The 19,729-nt window shown below is 39.4% G+C and overlaps 1 protein-coding gene across 1 annotated transcript in view; it reads right to left on the reverse strand.

Moving 5' to 3' along the window:
* Positions 1 to 2,341: 2,341 nt before the first annotated feature.
* LOC126262458 (Bardet-Biedl syndrome 4 protein-like) overlaps positions 2,342 to 19,729 on the reverse strand; it is a 135,837-nt gene continuing 118,449 nt past the window's right edge. The window contains exon 10 of the mRNA XM_049959114.1: positions 2,342 to 2,581. Within this exon, the coding sequence (XP_049815071.1) occupies positions 2,450 to 2,581 (132 nt within the window). The 3' untranslated portion in view covers positions 2,342 to 2,449. The remainder of the gene's footprint in view (positions 2,582 to 19,729) is intronic.

Here is a 19,729-nt window from a genome sequence, read left to right on the forward strand (position 1 = left end):
TAAGAAGTGCAGAGCTTATCAGTGGGGCATGTGAAGGTGGGAAGACCACCAGAGAGTGAAGAGGCTAAATAGGCTAGGTCCTGTATTGCACATTACCCTGCAACTAAACATGACATTACCAATGTGCTACTATGTGACGCATACACAGAATCGTAGTTGATGTCTATTAGATTCTATACAGAATTTGAGGTTTAATTAGACCCTCTTTTGACCATAATACACCATACATCGCTCAAACAAACTATTATGATGAGTAGCTGGGAGAAATCACAGGTCAGCTTTTTTAGAACAAGGATAGGAGAAATGATCCACAAAATTACCATCCAATATCACTGGTGTCAATACTTTTCCCATGTGACAACCTGAAATCCATAGATCAAGGAGATTAACTGAGTGTAATATTTCCTGATCTTCAAAAAGCACTTGTCTCACTACAACATTTGTTAAGTAAAGTATGAGCGAATGGGGAATCAAATAAATTTCATGACTTGGTTATTGAATGAGGACTTCTTGGTAGGGAGTGTCTAGCGTGTTTTCTACATGTTCGTTTAATACACTCCTGGAAATTGAAATAAGAACACTGTGAATTCATTGTCCCAGGAAGGGGAAACTTTATTGACACATTCCTGGGGTCAGATACATCACATGATCACACTGACAGAACCACAGGCACATAGACACAGGCAGCAGAGCATGCACAATGTCGGCACTAGTACAGTGTATATCCACCTTTCGCAGCAATGCAGGCTGCTATTCTCCCATGGAGACGATCGTAGAGATGCTGGATGTAGTCCTGTGGAACGGCTTGCCATGCCATTTCCACCTGGCGCCTCAGTTTGACCAGCGTTCGTGCTGGACGTGCAGACCGCGTGAGACGACGCTTCATCCAGTCCCAAACATGCTCAATGGGGGACAGATCCGGAGATCTTGCTGGCCAGGGTAGTTGACTTACACCTTCTAGAGCACGTTGGGTGGCACGGGATACATGCGGACGTGCATTGTCCTGTTGGAAAAGCAAGTTCCCTTGCCGGTCTAGGAATGGTAGAACGATGGGTTCGATGACGGTTTGGATGTACCGTGCACTATTCAGTGTCCCCTCGGCGATCACCAGTGGTGTACGGCCAGTGTAGGAGATCGCTCCCCACACCATGATGCCGGGTGTTGGCCCTGTGTGCCTCGGTCGTATGCAGTCCTGATTGTGGCGCTCACCTGCACGGCGCCAAACACGCATACGACCATCATTGGCACCAAGGCAGAAGCGACTCTCATCGCTGAAGACGACACGTCTCCATTCGTCCCTCCATTCACGCCTGTCGCGACACCACTGGAGGCGGGCTGCACGATGTTGGGGCGTGAGCGGAAGACGGCCTAACGGTGTGCGGGACCGTAGCCCAGCTTCATGGAGACGGTTGCGAATGGTCCTCGCCGATACCCCAGGAGCAACAGTGTCCCTAATTTGCTGGGAAGTGGCGGTGCGGTCCCCTACGGCACTGCGTAGGATCCTACACTCTTGGCGTGCATCCGTGCGTCGCTGCGGTCCGGTCCCAGGTCGACGGGCACGTGCACCTTCCGCCGACCACTGGCGACAACATCGATGTACTGTGGAGACCTCACGCCCCACGTGTTGAGCAATTCGGCGGTACGTCCACCCGGCCTCCCGCATGCCCACTATACGCCCTCGCTCAAAGTCCGTCAACTGCACATACGGTTCACGTCCACGCTGTCGCGGCATGCTACCAGTGTTAAAGACTGCGATGGAGCTCCGTATGCCACGACAAACTGGCTGACACTGACGGCGGCGGTGCACAAATGCTGCGCAGCTAGCGCCATTCGACGGCCAACACCGCGGTTCCTGGTGTGTCCGCTGTGCCGTGCGTGTGATCATTGCTTGTACAGCCCTCTCGCAGTGTCCGGAGCAAGTATGGTGGGTCTGACACACCGGTGTCAATGTGTTCTTTTTTCCATTTCCAGGAGTGTAGATACAGATGTAACTTCTGGTGTTTTGCAGATGATCATTTATCTACAGTGAAGTACTGTCTGGAAGAAGCTGTGCAAGTATTCGTTCTGATCTGGATAAGATTTCAAGGTTGTGCAAAGACTGTTCCTTGCTTGACACAAGCCAACATAAAATTGTACACTTCACTAAAGGCTGAAATAAACTACATCTCCCCTCTTCTTTTTTTTTTTTTTTTTTTGCAGCTAACCTACATTATATTAATGTTTCTGTACAATAATACTTAACGTTTATATCTCCTATCTTGATCAAAGTCAGAGTTTAGATGATAATGTACATAGCTGTGCAACAGCTGACAGGGGAAAAAAAAAAAAAACAGAATCATCCTTCTCATAATAACTTATACTTTAATTTCATCTCACAGAATGTACAAAATATAAAAGCCACCTAATTGTTATTACACCAACTAATTAAATTTTAATTTGTTACAATTGTTCAGACTTCATCAGGACCCATATGGGGGTAATCAGGTGTGGGTGTACAGACATCAGCAGGCTTATTGTCTGATAAGGAAGCAGCACTTTCTACAGAAAGTGTTTCCAACATTTTGCTTGCAACCTCAAGCATCTGTAAACAAAGAAGAATAATGAATTTCTTATCTCTCAGTATTATCTAGGATTTAATCTATCCTTACACTACCATGCAGTAACCAAACATTATTCCAGCCTTTCCACTGCTCATGTATGAAGCAGTGCAACTTACATACAAACTTTCCTAGTTAATGTTCCCAATGTCCCTCTTTTTCTCTGTTTCAGGACATACAAATGAAGAAAGATATAACTGCATAAGCTTCCACAGCCAGAATCAGTTAACATAAGCCTTTGGGCTATGGAATCGCCTTTTATTGTAAATAACTATCACCAACGTTTTGGTCATTTCTGGGTCAGCCAGTGTATTCTTGTTGTACAGCACCTTATATTTTGGCAAAAATGGTGTGTTGAACATAAAATAAGGTCACAGTCCAAAACAAAACTAAGGTATTTCATCATAGGTTGTGGTAGAAGAAGTGCATATCTGCTGTTTTCTATTGTTCCTCACAAAGTGCGATATGATTGTTAGACACTGACAACTGGCGTATGGACTCTCATTTTCCTCATGCTGGACAAAGGCCATGCAGTGGCAGTTAAGTGCTCATAACAATCTGTCTAAAGTTCTTAGTGCAGCCAGCTGAACTCTGATGTCTGACAGCTAGGATGGTGCATGTCTGAGTACATCCTCTCTGTTCATGTTGTTAGGGTGTTTTAATATCTCACTGGCCTCTCTGATCCTGTGTTTTATCATCCCAGAACGCAGATTTCGTTGAATTTTATTTTCGTGCACAGTCTTCATGGTGTTTGCTCACTGCAGATTTGTTGTGCTGTCCAAGTTGAATGTACTGCTCATGCTCCAGTGTATTGCTACAGATCTGAAAGTTCTGTCGATGTAGATTTCTCCACACTCATAGTCTACATTGTGCAGACCTGCAATCTGCAGACACTTTACCTTGTCCTTGTTTGAGCCTAATACATTCTGAATCTTGCAGGTGTTGTAGAGGATGGCCTGGACACCAACTCATGCAGATGTTTACCAATTCTGTTGATGACATTCTTCACATATGGTAAGTGTGCTGCTAGCTTTAGTTGGTTGATGTCCAGTCTTTTGTGCATTCTTTTGTTTGGAGCAGTCTACATCAGTAAAACCAGCAAGCCTGCAGCAGCAAACATATAGAAGTATGAGTGGTACATTCAACTTTGGCAGCACAACAAATGTGCAGTGGCCAAACAGTAGAAGACTGACGCAAGAAAATAAAATTCTTGAAACCTGCGTACTTATCACACACCCAGGGAGTGTGAAATATAGGATATGAGAGGCCATTGAGATATTAAAACACCCCAGCATGAATAGAGAGGATAGACTCAACCTTGCACCATCCTGACTGCCAGCAATCAGAGCCTAACAGGGTGCACTAATAACAAGAGATGTTTCCCACCAGTAGCAACCAATAATATCTTTAGTTTTTAGAACTATGACACAATGTCATGCAAAGCAGAGCAATCTACACAAAATATACGTGACTTTACCATAAAAAATACACCAGTAGACCCAAGAGGAGGCCACTGCAACCATAGCTGAAACACAGGTGACGGTTATTTATAATACGGCGGAGTACCATACACAAAAGGCTTTATGACACAGTCCCATATGCAGAAGACTTTATGTTAAATGAAGATACAGTTTAATGGGAAACAAATGGAAGGGCTTTCATGATGCATGGAAGAAATTCCTCCCCCAATGTCAAAAACATAACATCGGAGCTTTTAAAGCATCACAGTTTAATTTTCCATCTACAAGAATTTGTCTACAATGCATGGATACACCAAACACACTTTATTATCTGAGCCATTTAATTTTTTCCAACATCAAACATCACAACAGATACATACCAACACGCTCTCTCTCTTTCTCTCTCTCTCTCTCTCTCTCTCTCTCTCTCTCTCTCTCTCCCTCCCCCTCCCCGTCCTTGTCATTGACTGAGACCTACCACAAAACTAACAACCACCTGTCACTTATTAAAGGTTTCAATTGTTTTGTTGGAACAGCAAAATTAGCAGCACCTGTGTCCTTTAACATGTTTTATACAACCACTACTTTCAACACTTATTTCCTCTCAATCAACAGCACCTTCTCATAATTTGTTTAGAAACAACAGCTACTTGGTCTTTCACTCAGTCTCATATTATCTTACTCTACTATGATTAACACCTAAAATGCTTTACATTTGTGCATATAAAAACAAAGCAGTAAAAGACAGCACACACACAACTTTTACACTAAAATATATTACATATTACACCACCACCGACAACAAAAAACTGTGGCTATGCGCACATTTGCACACTCACTCACTCACTCACTCTTTGTACAGAAGCTTGGAAGACACAGGAGTGTCTTGGAAATTAAAATCTCATTCACTAAGGCAACCTGAAATATTTAGCAATGAATTAACTTTTAATATTCATAGTAACTCCCAACACACAAAGTTAATACAGAGAATGCTGACTGAATACAAGCATTATAGTATCGTAGAAGAAGAACAAGAGATGAATACACTAAGATTCAGAAGGATGTAGGTTGCAGTAGTTATTTGGTGATGAAGAGGCTTGCACAGGATAGAGTAGCATGGAGAGCTGTATCATACCAGTCTTTGGACTGAAGACCACAACAACAACAATACTAGTATTATCCAGACAGTAAGTTCCCACACCACATGAGTGAAGATGTAACATGTGGCTTTTGAGTGGATATATCAAGTGTTAGTACATGACAACATTTTTCAGCTCACATAATATAATGGTTACCCGTACTAGGTACATATACAGTTTCATAGCCAAAGCAGTGTAAGTCATCAACATGTCCACTACAATGAACCCAATGGCCAGTCATCCCCCTTCTTTATTCTGAATTCGGCCAACTGTGGACCTCATGGTAGGCTTCTTGGCTACTCTTATCCTATCTTCCTGGAACCTATTCAGTCTCTCACTTCTTCGCTTTTTCTCCTTCTTAAAAATGTAATGTGTGGACCTCTTTTTTAATGGTTTCTTCAAATGATTCTCCCCCCCCCTCCCCCCCTGCATTTTGCTCCTGAATCCTTCTTAGTTTCAATCAGTTCTAGTATAATGCCACTTTCTTGTGGATCTCTTTACACCTCTCCCACCCACTTTGAAGCAGTGGCGGTTCATGCAAAATTTTACCAATGTGCTACAATACTACGAAAATAAACAGACTGTGTTGCACTATGTCATGACTTAAAATTGTTGCAATATTAGTTTTACATAATGCAATAGATCAAGTATGTTGCTATGATTTCCATTATTTATTATTATTATTAGTATTATTAATGCTTTAATATGTCATAGATCTTTCACTTCCCCAGTACTACACATATCAGTGTTACCGAAAATAAACAAAGAAAACAAAAAAGTGTATTGCGAACATCAAACCCACATATACAACTCTTTCCATAGACTTAAAGACTAAATTTCCTCATATATTTGCTCTTTTTTACCACTCCCTATAATAGCCTTTTGACTTATAAGGGTAGTAATTGTAGCTAAATTGAACATATTTATTTTGCATATATAAATTGAACTGTTTATGTTGTGTCTAGACCATACAGCCTAGACACAATGAGGTAGCTAGGTGCACGCTAAACTAACGCAGACGGGCTTAAAGTTCTGGAACATGAGACTTATTAATGAATAAGAAGAAAAGTACGTAGATGTTTGTTACTTATCTTTTATTCCCTTGTTGGAATACATCTCTCTTGAATATTAGGAAGCTATAAGCACTGATACAAATGGCGCCTTGCTAGGTAGTAGCTATGGACTAAGCTGAAGGCTATTCTATCTGTCTATCTCTCGGCAATTGAGAGGAAGGCTTGGTAGGTCTAGTCGCAAGCAATGTCGTCCGTACAACTGGGGCGAGGTCTAGTCCGTGTCTTGTGACCTGCCATGTGGTGGCGCTAGGTTTGCGATTACACAGTGGCGACACGCGGGTCCGACATGTACTAAGGACCGCGGCCGATTTAAGTTACCACCTAGCAAGTGTGGTGTCTAGCGGTGACACCACAGTTTAAATATATTTAAATCTTATAATAACCATTTAACACCACAAGAAATTAAAAAAGTACATGATGGTAGCACTAGGAATCGAACCTAACCCAGCAAACTGCCAGTTGGTGCCCTTAGCCACTGGGCTACAGTACCAATATGTCAGCTGCTCCTCTAAAATTGCTTGTACTCTATACTTTCACAATAATTTTCATGTATTTTCAACAAACAATATTGACCTGGTTCTGCGGGCAACACAGCACCCTCAGTGCCAGCAGGGATGATATAAGATCAGAGCATGTGTTACTAAAAACAGACATCTGCATCCCTTCTCTGACTTTATCATAAGTGTGGCTGACCATCATTTCAGTACTCGATATTGGTTATACTGGTACTGGTCATCGTGGAGGCAGCACCACAAATCATGGTTTTGTCCATTTTATTTGTATACCAACACGCATTGGAAGAGAAATGGCATAATTTTAGTGGGATTTCCAGCTCACATTCGAAACGAATTGGCATAATTTTAGCATGATTTAGAGCTTACACTTGAAGAGAAATGGCACAATTTTAGTGTGAAATGATAGTGTGCTGTAGCACATGATCACCAGCTGCCACTACTTAAAAGTGAACTTTTAAATGTGTGATATGACAAGGTCTGTTTAAAAAGTTGGTTTTTGTCCATTCTAGCTAGGGGTCAATGAAATTTCAACTGTTGTTTACACATTTAGTCCACAATCCTTTTGATGTTCTTATGGATCTCTTCATTTTTTCCTATTCTTTGAAGTTCCACCAGTAGTCTTTTGGGGTCCTGGAATTTTCCTCAGACTCTTCCTTTCCTTCTTTTCAAGTACTTCCATGACTGTTCCTTATTCTAAATAAACAGACACATAAAAACATAAATGCCTTCTGAATTTATAATTGGATTACAATGCCTGATTTTGGCCTTTAGGATATTGTTCATTTGTTGTACTTGTTCTGTGTTAGTGTCACGCAAGGTCTAATTTTCTGGCTCTTACTTTGACTTCTATCCAGTCCACTGGGTTGGATTCATTTTCTGAGGTATTTAAATTAATCTGTCTTTTAATCTTCCCATATTTTACCTCCAAGTATTTCTATCCCTGCTGTCTATGTTCCATACAATTCCACCTTTTCACATGAGACTTTTAGACCTATTTTTCCAGTGAATTCATGCAAGATTTCCAGTTTCCATCTAAAAGGGCCAGGTCACTGCTAAAAGCTAAATACCTGATTTCAAAGTTGTTTCCTTTCTTCCCAAGGAGTATTTCACTCACTCCTCCCAACTTCAGAGTTCTTCCCAGATTTTCATTATTTTCTTCAGGATGATACTGAAGAGAATTTGGGGTTAATATTTCTCTTGCCTGACCCCTGTCTTTATTTCAAAGGTTCTCAGATTTCTCAAAAAATACTTAACTTTTGGGAAGGTGTCTTTCAGGGTTTGTATTACAGTTTCCATCATTTTCCAATAGTCAGAATTCCTCTGAAACCCTAAAAAAGTTTGACCATCAACTGAGTCATACAATCTTTTAGAATCAAAAATTACTATTATATTCTTCCTTCTTATTGCTCAATTCTCAGAAAGGACTTGAAGTTGAATATCTGTTCCACCCATGACCTGCCTTTTTGGAAACCAACATTTCCAGTCTTTTAGTATCTTTTCAGTTTTCCATGTTTCTTCTATAAGGCGATGTATTCCACCTGCAGCGACTTCCTCTCCAATTTTCCACATTTTTGCTGCAATGCTGTCTTCACCTTGTGCTTTATTATTTTTGAGTTCCGTGATTACATGCTTAATTTTACCAAGGTTTGGAGTCTAAATTACACTGGATTTGTTTCTGAGAAGCCCATCTTTACAGAGGCTCTTCACAGTTTGACAGCACTATGAAACAGTCAAGAGCTGACTGTTCTCTTTGTCATTTTAATATGCTAACACTCATTTGCCTAAAACACAGACATGGTGGCTGGTTTCTTTGTAGTATCTCTCTGGAGGTCCTGTAAAAGTCACTCGCATTCTTCTTTTTGAACTCTTCCTCCACCTTTTACACATTACTCTTTTAAGGTTGAATAATAAGTACACAGTTTATCCTCCACTCATTTTTGTTTTTCGAACTAACATATGAAAAGGACAGTTGTTCCAGGTAATAGAACATCGTAGATGAAGATACAATTTCTTGCGTATAGTGTTGTGTATTAAACTTGATTCTTAACCCGAGATACCGTTAAACCGAGTACTCTTCATTTATGTTGTGCAACAGACATGTTTTTCAACACAGTAAATTAAACTCTAGGCAATGGACAATATTATACACAATAATTGGAATAAATAATCTTACATTACTATGGGATATATGGCTACAATGCCATAGTCTGTGAGATCGTGAAATTGGTTGAAAGCTACCTAACACAGTACTAGTAACTTATGTTGAGAAACAAAAATGTTTTACACTGTAAACAACAATGTTATGCAATGGGCAATACTGAACATAGTCCACTATTCAAATATAAAGTATTTCAATCTACATTGTTGAAGATTGTGTGGTGAGGAATATGAAATTCTGTTATGTTTTAATTTTGTGTAGCAGTTTGTGTCATTGTGGTGGTTTGTGGGTACATGGTTGGTTGATAGCAACACATGAAGCTTGAAAGTGGCAATGTAGTCAATTGAAATTGAGCATTCAGAACCAGCTGGGGATTTTAAGCTAAATGATTGTTTATCTCAAGTGCTTCTAATAGGCTTAGTTTTCTTCCTCTGTTGCCTAAATGTAGCACTACGCTGTGGATTTGGTATTTGTGTCCTTCCTTCAGCACATGATTGGCACAGGTGGAGTCTGCCTTATGCAATCTCCAGCTGTGTTTGTGTACCATCAGCATAGTTGTTATGGTCCTACCTGTGTGACCAATATACAATTTGTTGCAATCACTGCAAGTGATTTCGTAAACACCACTGTTAATAATGTTGTATCTGTAATTGGAGAAACAACAAATAACGATTGGTGTGAGTTCCAAATTCTGTTTATTGCCAACAGTTCCACAATACTAACACAACTTGGTGCTTGATCAAGGGCAGTGACTCGGCTGCAGAGTCCAAGTCCGGTATGGTAAACAGTCGTAGCACAGTGTAGCGTCGTTCCTGGGTGCGACATCGACGTAGCAAGTAGGAAGCCCAACACGAGAGGGCCAGGTGTGGCGGTGTATGTGGCTATATAGGGCAAGTGGCGGAGTAATATGCCTGCCGTAACCGAGTCCGCTTGTCATGTCCTGTTACGATTGGCAGCACGGCCTCACGTAACTATCTCTCGGGAGGACGCCGGCCGAGGTTGCCATGACATTCGGAGGCATTCAGTGTGTGAGGCCCGTGCCTGCGCTGTACAGCTGTTCAATAGGCTATGGACTCTAGTGCTCCTACACAAAATAAAGTTTTTTTAATTGCAGGATTTGAGGATTTTGGCTAATCTTTCCGATAGCTTTGCTTAATATAGGATAGTATACTGGTTGGTTTTAGATATGACTGTTGCTGCAGAGGAGGCATACGCAAAGGGTAACATTTTCTTCTTTGTTCTTTTTATGTAAAATGTTGTTAATTAATTCAGGGGTAAAGCCATTGTTCAATGTAGTACATTTAATTGTGTCTGATTCTGTTTGAAAATTCTGTTTTGACATTGGTATCTACGCAAGGCAATATACCATGGAATAGAAGGCAGCACATTGTGAACATGAGTGTATTACAGAGTCTGTTGAGGTAGGTTTTCTGTAAATTACCGAACTGTGTGTTTTTAGTGGTATCTAGGTGGAGATCTAACAGATTAATGGATTTTTCAACGATCTCAATAGTAAATGGAAATGCCGTGTGGCTAGGGCCTCCCATCGGGTAGACTGTTCCCCTGGTGCGAGTCTTTTGAGTTGACGCCACTTTGGCGACTTGTGTGTCAATGGGGATGAAATGAGGATGATAAGGACAACGTAACACCCAGTCCCTGAGTGGAAAAAATCTCCGACCGAGCTGGGAATCGAACCTGGGCTGTTAGATATGACAATCCGTCGCGCTGACCACTCAGCTGCCAGGGGCGGACCGATCTCCATAGTGAACTGTGTGTTTTCGTGTTGTGAGTTCAGATGTTCAAGGAATGTGTTCCCAACTGTCTTTTGGTTCCAGACCACAGACACAGTACATCTCTTACATATATGTACTAATATTTGATATTATCACTGAGAGGCTCATTATGTAAGAACTGTTTTTAGAAACGGTCCATGAAGATATCTGCTAAAAGAGGACTGAGGGGAGGCCCCACTGCAAAGTTTGTGTTGACCAGCGTCAGATTGAAAATAATTTGTTGTAAACATGTCTGGGTGACCAGTTTTGTGCCTTCTACTTGTAAAAGGTTGATACCTGCCCTTTATAGTAGTTTTGTCAAAAATCAAGGCATTCTTAAACTGGTATGTTTGTAAACAAGCTGCTAACATCAAAAGATACTAAGATACTAGTTTTATGCTATGTGGAACAGGGAGGTCTTTAATTTTGTTAACAATGTCCATAAAATTAATAATTCCAATCTTTGATTTAAATTTTGTCTTGGTTTTGATACAGAAATGTACTTCTTTGATAATTTTGTAGTTTGGTGTGGTGTAAGTTGGCACAAAAGGTCATAAAGGTTGTCCTTTATTTGTGTTGTTTAAGAGATTCACCCAGTTTAGGAGCCATTGGGTTCATGTTGTTGAAATACTTAGCTTCATATTCACAAGTTACGCTTTTGCAGGTCTTTGTTAAGTTTTTAATTTCTCTGTTGGTGGTTTTGGTGGGATCTTTGGTGTAGATATGGTAGCAACTGAGTGTGAGAAATTGTTTCACTTTCTTAGCATAATCACTTTTTTCTGCTTTCGTGAGAATGTTGTCATTCTGGGTAATTTTCTTCTTTATGTTCTTCCGTGTGTTGTGGTCCACATATTGTGATGTAGGAGTGTCTAACTCAAGCCACTTTTGTATATCATGACTCACTATGTGTTTGGTTGCAATGTCATTGTATACACTGCATTCTATATCAACTTTTAAAAAATAGAATTGTTTTTCAGAAGTTTTATGGGGAGGAACATATTTAAAACCTTTTACTAGCACTTCCATTTCTTTCATGGAAAGAACTTGTTGTGGTTGGCAGGAGAGCCAACACCGTGTTACTAGAGGAGGCCGAAAGGCACACGTTTTAGCTCACGCAGGCGGGCGTGAGGTCTGGAACAGGACAAGGAAATTAGAATTTAGAAAAATGGACGTAGCTGGTGGAACGCTTAACTTTAATCCATTAATGATGAACGTCGTTCTTGACGGTACATGATTCACAATATCAATAGTAACTGATAATGGCGCCTTGCTAGGTTGCAGCAAATGACGTAGCTGAAGGCTATGCTAAACTATCGACTTGATAAATGAGAGCGTATTTTGTCAGTGAACCATCGCTAGCAAAGTCGGCTGTACAACTGGGGCGAGTGCTAGGAAGTCTCTCTAGACCTGCCGTGTGGCGGCACTCCGTCTGCAATCACTGATAGTGGCGACATGCGGGTCCAACGTATACTTACGGACCGTGGTCGATTTAAAGGCTACCAGCTAGCAAGTGTGGTGTCTGGCGGTGACACCACAGAACTGTTTCAGATAACTTTTCTACTCATTCCCTAAAGCTGAAGATAGTCTCATAAGCCAAAAACTACTTCGAAATACCACATCGAGGAAATAAAAGGAACACAAATATTCAAAGTGGCTTTGAAAACATATTTACACGACAGGTGCTATTATACTGCAAATGAATATCTGTTAACATAAATTTAAATTATTTCCTTTGGTAAATGAATATCTGTTCAAATAAATTTAAATTATTTCTTTTTTTGTATTATGTATCTGAAACAGCTTTTGTTGTCTTTTGTACTATATATTAATAAAATTATTTAATTGGGTAGATCAAAAATCTACTTACCAAGCGGTGGCAGAACACACATATAAAAGATTGTCGTGATTTGGATGCTTTTGTAGGCCGTGGCTCCTTCTTTAGGCAGAAGGGTTGAAGGGAAAGGAAGAAGGGTGAAGGAAAAGGAATGGAGAGATCTAGGAAAAGGGGTAGATTTTGGGAAAGTGAACCAGAACTGTGGTTCAGGGGAGACTTACCATACGGGATGAGAAGGAAAGACTGATTGTTGGGGGATGCATCAGACAAGATTTGAAAGCCTGAGAGCTTAAAGGAGGAAAAAAGGGTAATATGCAAGATAGAAATTACTACTAAAACATCGTGCATGAGTTAATAAGAGTGAGAATAAGTGCATTGCACCTAACAGAGGTGGGAGGGGGTGGTGAAAAATAGACGGGAAAGACAATGGAAGATGTAGAAAACAATGAAATTGTAACCAAGCACACAGTAAGTCATGATATACAAAAATGGATTGAGTTAGACACTCCTGCATCACAATATGTGGACCACAACACACTGAAGAACATAACGAAGAAAATTACTCAAAATGACAACATTATCACAAAAGCAGATAAAAGTAATTATGTTAAGAAAGTCAAACAATTTCTCACACTCAATTGCTACCATATCTACACCAAAGATCCCACCAAAACCACCAACAGAGACATTAAAGACTTAACCAAGACCTGCAAAAGTGTAACTTGTGAATATGAAGCTAAGTATTTCAACAACATGAACCCAGTGGCATGTGAATCTCGTAAACAACACAGGAAAGGCCCACTTTTATGATCTTTTGTGCCAACATACACCACACCAAACTACAAAATTATCAAAGAAGTACATTTCTGCATCAAAACTGAGACAAATTTAAATCTAAGATTGGCATTATTAATTTCATGGGCATTGTTAACAAAATTAAAGACCTCCCTATTCCACATAGCATAAAACTAGTATCTTTTGATGTTAGCAGCTTATTTACAAGCATAGAAAGTGAAAGAACACCTTGATATTTTGACAGAACTACTATACAGGGCAGGTATCAACCTTGTACAAGTAGAAGACACAAAATTGATCACCCAGACATGTTTACAACAAATTATTTTCATTTTGAAGGTACTCAATGCAAACAGATAGTTAGCTTTGCAGTGGGGCCTCATCTCAGTCCTCATTTAGCAGAAACTTTCATGGACCATTTCGAAAAACAGTTCCTAAATAATGAGCCTCTCAGTGATAATATCAAATATTAGTACAGATATGTAGAAGATGTACTGTGTCTGTGGACTGGAACCAAAAGACAATTGGGAATGCATTCCTTGAACATTTAAACTCACAATACGAAAACACACAGACCCTGATGTTCCCAAGATTTAATATCACACAAACATGCTGCCGTCTATTTCATGGTATATTATCTTATGTAGATACCAATGTCAAAACGGAATTTTCCAACAGAATCAGACAGAATTAAATGTACTACACTGAACAATGGCTTTACCCCTGAATTAATTAACAACTTTTTACATAAAAAGAACAAAGAAAAAGTCTTACCCAGGGCCGGCCAGAAATTCTGCACGTGTGCGGTGCTCCTGCACATGTGCAACTTCCGGGTCACAGCGTGCACGCCGCAGACGTCAGCGTTCATGTAGTGCATGTTTCTACGCACAGATGTCACTTTATCCACTTGCTGGGATACTCTGTCCCGGCGAATTCTAGTGCTCTTTCCATAGCTTGCAAGCCAACCATCGGAAGGTATTTCGCGTATTTAACATTACTGTCACTGCTCATTGAGACGTCTACTTTTATGTTAACAGTTTAACCCAGTAAAACAAGCAATACAGTTAACAACCGTGGGTTTTTATTAAGGCAGCTTGACTGACGGCACGTAAATACGTGTAATGTTTTTGAGCTAGTATTTAAGAAAGAGAGCACTTAGCGACTTCCGGCAAACCTTATTCATGATTTCAAATAACATTAAACTAATGCAAGGTCTCTTATAACTAATTCTCAGTGCCCTGACACACCCACATAATTTCTGTCTCACTGATCTTTGAACAGAATGAAAACCGCAGACCTCTCGATGATGCCCTGTTATTTCAGTACCATTATTGCAATATGTTTCATCAGTTCTGTCTTAAATCTGCATAATAACCGACAATTAGATGAATGTTATGTTTTATCGACTTCAGCTGAGCGTAGCCCTTCACACATTAATAAAAAACCCTAAATGCAAGTATACATTGGAACAATCGGTTTAATGACCAATTTTCCTTATAATAATGTAACATGGAGCAGAATGAGGCAATAATGCACAATTAGTTAACAGTAATTTTTAATTATGAAAGGAATAAATCCGAACACATTTATCATTGGTCATGACAAATGATATAGTTAAAATCGTGCGCAAAAGCACGACTCATTGACAAACGCAAGCAGTTGCGAAGATTTTCATCACTTATGCTTCATCGAAACCTTGATTTATTCATTTTCATCACCGAGAAAAATCTTTCACAAACAAGCTCTTGCTTGTAACACATAAACAGGGAAGTGGAGCCGCCGCTGTTCATTTAGGACACATGTCTAATAACAGATGTCGCTGTTGCTCGCTGTCGCACATGTGCGCACATAACAACTAGGCTGATGGTACACAAACACAGCTGGAGATTGCATAAGTCAGACTCCACCTGTGCCAATCATGTGCTGAAGGAAGGACACAAATACCAAATCCACAGCGTATTGCTACATGTAGGCAACAGAGGAAGAAAAGAGAGACTATTAGAAGCACTTGAGATAAACAATCATTTAGCTTAAAATCCCCAGCTGGTTCTGAATGCTCAATTTCAATTGACTACATTGCCACTTTCAAGCTTCATGTGTTGCTATCAACCAACCATGTACCCACAAACCACCACAATGACACATACTGCTACACAAAATTAAAACATAACAGAATTTCCTATTCCTCTCCACACAATCTTGAACAATATAGATCGTAATACTTTATATTTGAATAGTGGACTATATTCAGTATTTCCCATTGCATAACAATGTTATTTACAGTGTAAAACATTTTTGTTTCTCAACATAAGTTACTAGTACTGTGTTAGGTAGCTTTCAACCAATTTCACAACCTCACAGACCTTGGCATTGTAGCCATATATCCTGTAATAATGTAAGATTATTTATTCTAATTATTGTGTGTAATACTGTCCATTGCCTAGAGTTTAATTTACGATGTTGAAAAACATCTTCAAGTTCCACCTATTTCAGGATATTTTTCCTTCAAGTGTTTTGTCAGATTTCTCATGTCTGTTGCATGACATAAATGAAGAGTACTGTGTTAAACAGTATCTCGGGGGTGGGGGACGAGGGCTGGAGAACATTTAACCTGTAATATTGTGTAGTTTAGCTAATTACAGTGCTTAACATTGTCCATTGTACACTGTCTATTGTGTAAAGTGTAATTTCAACATTAAGAAAAAAGTTTGATGTACAACACTATATGCAAGTGATTGTATCTTCATCTAAAATGAAGAGTTATCGAACCACTGTCACTTTCAGGAGCTAGTCAATTGTTTCCTGAAGATGACCTAATAAGCCAAAAACTAGTTCAAGATAAACAAAAATCAGTAGAGCAAAAACAGTGTACTTGATATTAAACCTTAAATATGGAAATGTTCTACCAAGATATAATGGAAGAATCCATAAATAGCATTTTACTTTTGTGATTTTCCTATTCTCTGCTCTAATGATCTTGGTTGTTTCTTCTCTTTCATTCTTGAAGTCTTTCCAGTTTTCCTCAGTCATCTTCAAGTTCCACCTATTTCAGGATATTTTTCCTTCAAGTGTTTTGTCAGATTTCTCATTCCATCATCTTTGCTTCTGTTTTTGTGAAGAGCCTAGAAACTATTGGATGCTTACATTAAAGCTTCTTTGATTTCTTCACAGCTGTTCATCTCCATACTAGACAGGTTTTCATGGTTCCCATCTTCTCTTGCTTCAGTTATTGATTCTAGATTTGGTCTTTCACATTGGTCTGTTTGGCTGAAATATTACTTCAATCTCTGGGAGGTTGTGGTTAGAGTCAATGTTGCACTCTTACTTACTTTTGAAATTTAGTATTTCTTTTCAGTACTGTGCTATTATTGCAACACGGTCAATCTGTAACTCTCTTAGCACTGTGTTCCACATTTTCTTTTTCCTTTGGAGGGCTTTGAAGTATGTTCAGCTGCAGGTTGGATCATCTACAGAAGGCGGCAAGTCTTTCCCCATCATCATTGGTTCTTACATGTCCTCAGTAGTCTCCCACTATTGTTCTACTTTTATTTTCTCAAATGACTTGGGCAATGAGTTCACTGAGCAACATTTTAACATGGTGAGGAATTTTGCTGCATCGTCAAGTTTCCCAAAAGTTGTCCATTTATTTTCTGGGTTTCTCTGGTAACTTGAGCTGTCGAATTTTTGTTGGGGGCCTGAACACCGATGAAAGGTTATATCTCTTCAGGAATTGGCTAAAATTCGATAGCTCATGAGACCTTTGTAGGATGATCTAGGGCTTAGAACGCCTGTAGTGTACAAGATACCATGTCGGTATGGCTGTTACTACGTCGGCCAAACAGTACGCACTGTGGAGCAACGCCGGACAGAACATGAGAGGTGCTTACGCCTACGCTATCTAGAAAAATCAGCCATGGTAGAACACGCCTTAGAAAATGGACACCAAATTCTATTCGACGAAACATCTGTCGTTATGAGGACGAAGGGATTTTGGGATAGTGTCATAAAAGAAGCTATTGAAATAAAAACCTCTGAAAACACCATCAACAAAGATGGTGATTTGCAGCTCAGCACAGCCAGGGGCTTGGCCATTGTGAGGTTAAAACGGGTGCGACAGACATGGGACGAAAACATTACTATATATGGTGAGGAAGAGAGCACTAGTGATGTCACAACCAGCAGTGCAGCTATATAACGACGCGGCCACGGCGACACAGCAGTCAGTCTTACCACTTGACAATGACGGAGGAGAGCTCAGTCGAAAGCTCGTGGGATTTTAACCACCTGACGCGCCTGGAAGCCCAAGAAAATTTTATTGAGCTGCAGTATGTCACCCTGCTTACCATCTTCTCCATACAACTTTTGACCAGGATGCTAAGTTTTTTAGAGATTCTGTATTCTGCAATGATCTCCCATAAAGTTTCTCTGTGCACTTAATCGTTGGCTTTCTAAAAAGTCTATAATGGGTAATAAATGTCCTTGTTGTATATCAATACTGTTTCATTGATGGTCCTGATGCAGAATATGCTGTCTATTGTTGATCTATTTTTCAAAAACCATTCTGGTAGTCCCCTGTTATGTCATCAGTAAAGAATGTGAGTCTTCACAATATAATACATGACAGTATTTTGTATGTTGTGACTAGCTGTGAAATTCCCCCTCAGTTCTTCTGATTTCAATTATCTCTATATTTGTGTATATGGATGATTACCATTGATTCCCTCCATTCACCTGTTATTTTTTCATCTCATCTCATCTCATCTATTCCTCTTTGATGGTGATGTAAAACTGTGGATGGATTCCATTATATTCTTTTTGACTACAATGGCTTCATAGAGTCATCACATTTGAGCTATATTTATAACAGGTTTTCCGTTATAGATTCTGTACCTTTCTGATTCTATTGGATGTTCATTCAGGTATCTGATCTCTTGAAAAGTCAGTATGTAAATGTTTCCTTGTCTTTAAACAAGATATCTGTATGGTGCAAAAAGTAGCAATGAACCCTAAATAATGAAATATGTAAGATCACCAGATGAGTACTACAATAAATCCATTAGATTTAGATTAAATGATAAATCGCACAAATCCAAAGGGTGTCAATTTAACTAAATACTTAAGAATTACAATTACAAACATTTTAAATTGGAACAATAACACAGATAACGTTATGGGGAAGGCAAACTGAAGACATTCTGTCTGATATGGAGAAGGTAAATATCAGTGGTTATAAACTAGCTGGACATATGAGTAGAGAGAATAAGGTGAGAGGAGGAGTTGCCATATATGTCAAAAGTTATCACTGTGTAGAAAGCTTAGATACTAAAAAGTTTTGTCTAAAGCAACATATAGATGCATGTGCCTGTCAACTTAAACTGAAGGAGGGCTCTTTTACAATTGTAACACTATATAGGCCCCTTAAGGAAACTTTCATTTATTCCTGGAAAACTTGGATGCCTTGTTGTGCTATCTGTCAGATAGGGGAGAGCAAATTATTATTTGTGGGGTCTTCAATGTTGATTCACTGAAAGAGTGTAATAGGAAGAATGACCTGGAAGTCTTGCTCGGTTCTTTCAATTTGACATCTGTCATTAATTTTCCTACTCGGGAAGTAAAGGACAGCAGCATGTTGATAGATAACACTTTCATAGACCAAGATAGGTTTAAAAACACAAATTCTTGTACTGTTGAGAACAGCCTATCTAACCATGATGCTCAGCTAGTTACAGTATATGACATAGCTCCATTCAGTAATTCGAAACTACCCTCCAAAGTTGTGCATTCAATTAATGACTCAACAACTAGAAATTTCAGAGACAATCTTCAGCAGTTAGACTGGGATGAGGTGTACAAGAAACCCGATGCTAATTTAAAATATAACTTATTTCATGATACACTTGTAAGAGAATTTGAAAACTGTTTCCCCAAGAAAGTAGTTAAATCTAATTATAAGAAACCATGCAAAAAACCTTGGCTTACTAAAGAAATAAAAATATCTTGCAACCACAAAAGGGAACTGTATCTAACAACAAGAAAGGGTAATGACCCAGAAACAGCCAAATATTATAAAAACTACTGTGCTACATTAAGAAAGGTTGTTAAAAAGTCCAGAAGCATGTGCATCACGTCTGAGATTAATACCTCTGATAACAAAATCAAAACAATTTGGAATATTATTACAAGTGAGACAGGGCAACCAAGAGTACAGGATGACGGCATCACTATCAAAGTGAATGAAAACTTGATAAACAACAAGCCGGAAGTCGAAAACATTTTGAATAATCATTTTTTAAATGTTGCAGAGAAAATAGGATCTAAATGTTCATTAGAAGAAGCAAGGCAGTTAATGGAAGAGGCCTTACCCACACCATTTGATACAATTGAAA

This window comes from Schistocerca nitens, chromosome 6, assembly GCF_023898315.1.
Source record: "Schistocerca nitens isolate TAMUIC-IGC-003100 chromosome 6, iqSchNite1.1, whole genome shotgun sequence".
Lineage (NCBI taxonomy): Eukaryota > Metazoa > Arthropoda > Insecta > Orthoptera > Acrididae > Schistocerca > Schistocerca nitens.